At 46.2% G+C, this 3,564-nt stretch overlaps 1 protein-coding gene across 1 annotated transcript; it reads left to right on the top strand.

Annotated features, from left to right (window-relative positions):
• Positions 1-1,319: 1,319 nt before the first annotated feature.
• On the top strand, positions 1,320-2,470 carry LOC131488558 (olfactory receptor 6T1). The gene is given in 2 exon segments (XM_058690429.1): positions 1,320-2,316; positions 2,318-2,470. Coding segments are annotated over 2 exon segments (1,095 nt in total). The 5' UTR covers positions 1,320-1,374.
• The last annotated feature ends 1,094 nt before the right edge of the window (positions 2,471-3,564 follow it).

Genomic DNA, 3,564 nt, shown 5'->3' with positions numbered 1-3,564 from the left:
CTCTAGGCTAACAGAATAAAGCTTTATTATTAGCTAGCTACTCAACCCCAGGACTATTCCTTATTGACACAACCAGAACTTGCCCTGAGTGCCTTTCTCTTTCGGCCTTGTAACCAAGATTCCCTGCCTTGGCTGATCATTTTTCTTAAGGCTGCTTCAGACAGAATACAGAAAATACTTATGCTCCCCATCTTTAATGCTGGAAGTCTAGACTAATGGATGATCTGGGATTAAACTATGCCAAAACTCCCAACGCTTCATTCCTTGTCAATTAACTAAAGTAATTTGGCGGTAACTTGTATTCCTTCTGTCTTAGAATGTTTTCAACATTTTCCTGAACTGACAGGCAGGAGCTGTGAAGTTCAGAGTATTTGATGCTGGACGTGAGAAAAGGAGCCTAGAACCAAGATTTCTAGTGAAACCCAACCCTTCTAAATCTATGAATAATCCAAATTTCACGTGGCACCCAAAGCTCCAAGGACAAGATGAGGTTGTCTCCAAAGTAAAGCAAAAGTTGAAGAGGCAAGTTGATACATACTATGTCCTTTGGTATGTTTCCCTCTCCCTTCTCACCTTATGCCATGAACATGGGAAAGCTGAGGAGGAGAGAAGATTGGTCAATGTCAACCCAGGAAGAGGGATTTCCTGTAACCTACAGAAGGAAGTCTTGGTAACACACACACACACACACACACACACACACACACACACACATCAGAACTGGGGGTCTGCATGTTTTCATGCCCTGTGGCTCTCTGGCTGATTAAGGAAACTAAGATCTCTAAAGTCACTGAAAGCCCTGACTTTTATTGTTGTTTTATGCTAAGCCAGGAAACAGAAGGACCACAAACATTCAGAGTTCTTGATCCTAGTAAGATTTTTTCATAGTACATTTGTTCTCTGACCCCTTCCTTCTTCTGGATTCTTCTAAGTTCACACTACTCAAGTGGTACCCAGCCTAAGTGAAACAGGGAAAGCAGTATGTGCATGAGAGCCACAGAAAGTTGGCAGGAAATTCTGCCTCTACTGCTCTCTATTTGATCATAGAAAATTTCCCTAAACTTCTTCAGTCTTCCTTCCCTTATCTGTAAGATGAGAACAGTTCTATCTATCTCTGAGAGCTGCCATGAGAGGAGATACTGCATCCAAAATTTCCCAATACATACTTAGTGTTCAATATCATCTGTGTTATTATTAGTATGCTGCTTGCTATCATAATTTTGTGTAAGTCACCAGTAAGCAGACAGATTAATATATTCTCAGAATGTAATCAAGAGCTAGGTGCCTATTATTTTATTGATTGATTAACTGATGACTTGTGGCTGTAGATCCAGTTATAAAGTTCTGTTTCGTTTCTCCTGCCGATGACCAGAGATGAGTCCTGAAAACTGGACTCACGTGACAGGGTTTGTCCTTCTGGGTTTCCCCAGAAGCCACATCCTGCAGTTCCTGCTGTTCCTGGCTTTGATGGCAGCCTACGCTGTAACGGCCACAGGCAACCTGCTCATCATTGGGCTCAGTTGGACGAATCGACACCTGCACACACAGATGTACTTCTTCCTGAGGCATCTGTCCTTCCTGGAGCTGTTGCTCGTGTCTGTTGTGGTTCCCAAGATGCTTGTCGTCATTCTTACGGGGGACCACTCCATCTCATTCGCCACCTGCATCATCCAGTCTTACTTCTACTTCCTCCTAGGCACCACCGACTTCTTCCTCTTAGCTGTCATGTCTCTAGATCGTTACTTGGCAATCTGCCGACCTCTCCACTATGAGACTCTAATGAATGGCCGTGTCTGTTCCCAACTGGTTCTGGCCTCCTGGTTAGCTGGATTCCTCTGGGTCCTGTGCCCCACCATCCTCGTGGCCAACTTACCTTTCTGTGGCCCCAATGGTATTGACCACTTTTTCTGTGACAGTTGGCCCTTGCTGAGGCTCTCTTGCGGAGACACCCGCTTACTGGAGCTGGTGGCTTTCGTGCTCTCCACGTCAGTGTTACTGGGCTCGCTGGCACTGACCTCGGTTTCCTACGCCTGCATTCTTGCCACTGTTTTCAGGGCCCCCACACCTGCGGAGCGAAAAAAAGCATTCTCCACTTGTGCCTCACACCTTACAGTGGTCATCATTGTCTATGGCAGCTCCATTTTTCTCTACATCCGTATGTCAGAGGCTCAGTCCACGCTGCTCCACAAAGGGGCCTCCGTCCTGAGCTGTATCATCACACCCCTCCTGAACCCATTCATCTTCAGTCTCCGCAACAATAAGGTGAAGCAGGCCCTAAGAGATGCCCTGATGTGGCACAGAACCATGGCTGCGAGAGACTATGAGGGTCACAAGTAAAAGGAAATATTGGATTAAGAGGTTAAAAATATATGCAATTTGTAAAAATGTATTTGAAGTTCAAATCAGTCCAACAACACCCTGCACTTTTCTCAGACAATTAAAAACTAGCCTCCAGAATGACGCATCATGAAAGAGAGAGAGAGCCTTCGTTTTCCTCTCTCCTCTCTTCCTGATGCCCTCCCCTCTCCATAGAGAAGGCTGATCCAGTTGGCCACACTTCAGAATTCTGGTTAGGACACATTTCCCTTGGGGCAGGTAAGTGTGTGGACTTCCTTCAGGGAGGCCGTTCCTCTTCCTCCGTATGTGTATGCTCAAGCGTACTTACTATTGCTTCAGGGTCCTGTCATGCAAAGCCAATCAGAGAATGCTAAAAATACGGAGACTCAGATCTGGAGCTTAGAGGAGAGTAAGAAGAAGGCTTCTGATGACATCCATCTAGACTATTACAAACAAGATTAACCAGAACCCGAACATTGGGAAATTCCATTTGGGCTGCGGTAATAACTATTTCTTTGATCTTCACTTGCCATTGCTGTTTAGGTGACCAGCAGCTCCTATAGGAATCTCCCGAAGGAAAAACACTGTGACCAGTGAAATAGTTAGATATCCCAAATTCCCAAGTCAACTTCTGCCTGATAGACTCTAAACACAAAGCCAATCATCCAATCACTTATTTGAGAAATATTATTAAATACCCAGTAGGATTAAGGCACTGAGCTAGGCAGGGATGGAACTAGGGTGATGTCTAGGGCCAAGGGAGATGTTTAGGGCACAAATTTTAAAGAGACACACACCCACGTGGTTGTGCAAGTACAGGGTCAGGCTGTGCACAAACCTGAGAGTATATGCTTCCCAGGTGCTGCATCAAGGCCCCCCCTCCGTTGCTGCTCTTGAATCTAGGCTGTGGAGCTAGACTGTGGGGAATAAGTTTAAGAGCTTCCATGGGGCGCCTGGGTGGCTCAGTCGGTTGGGCGTCCGACTTCAGCTCAGGTCATCATCTCACAGTATGTGAGTTCGAGCCCCGCGTCCGGCTCTGTGCTGACAGCTCAGAGCCTGGAGCCTGCTTCAAATTCTGTGTCTCCCTCTCTCTCTCTGCCCCTCCTTTGCTCATGCTCTGTCTCTGTCTCAAAAATAAATAAAAACATTTAAAAAAAATGTTGAGGCGCCTGGGTGGCGCAGTCGGTTAAGCGTCCGACTTCAGCCAGGTCACGATCTCGCGGTCCG

The sequence above is a fragment of the Neofelis nebulosa genome, chromosome 10, assembly GCF_028018385.1.
Source record: "Neofelis nebulosa isolate mNeoNeb1 chromosome 10, mNeoNeb1.pri, whole genome shotgun sequence".
Taxonomy (NCBI): domain Eukaryota; kingdom Metazoa; phylum Chordata; class Mammalia; order Carnivora; family Felidae; genus Neofelis; species Neofelis nebulosa.
Note: the sequence above shows the minus strand (reverse complement) of the source record. Positions and strands in the feature narration are given on the sequence as shown.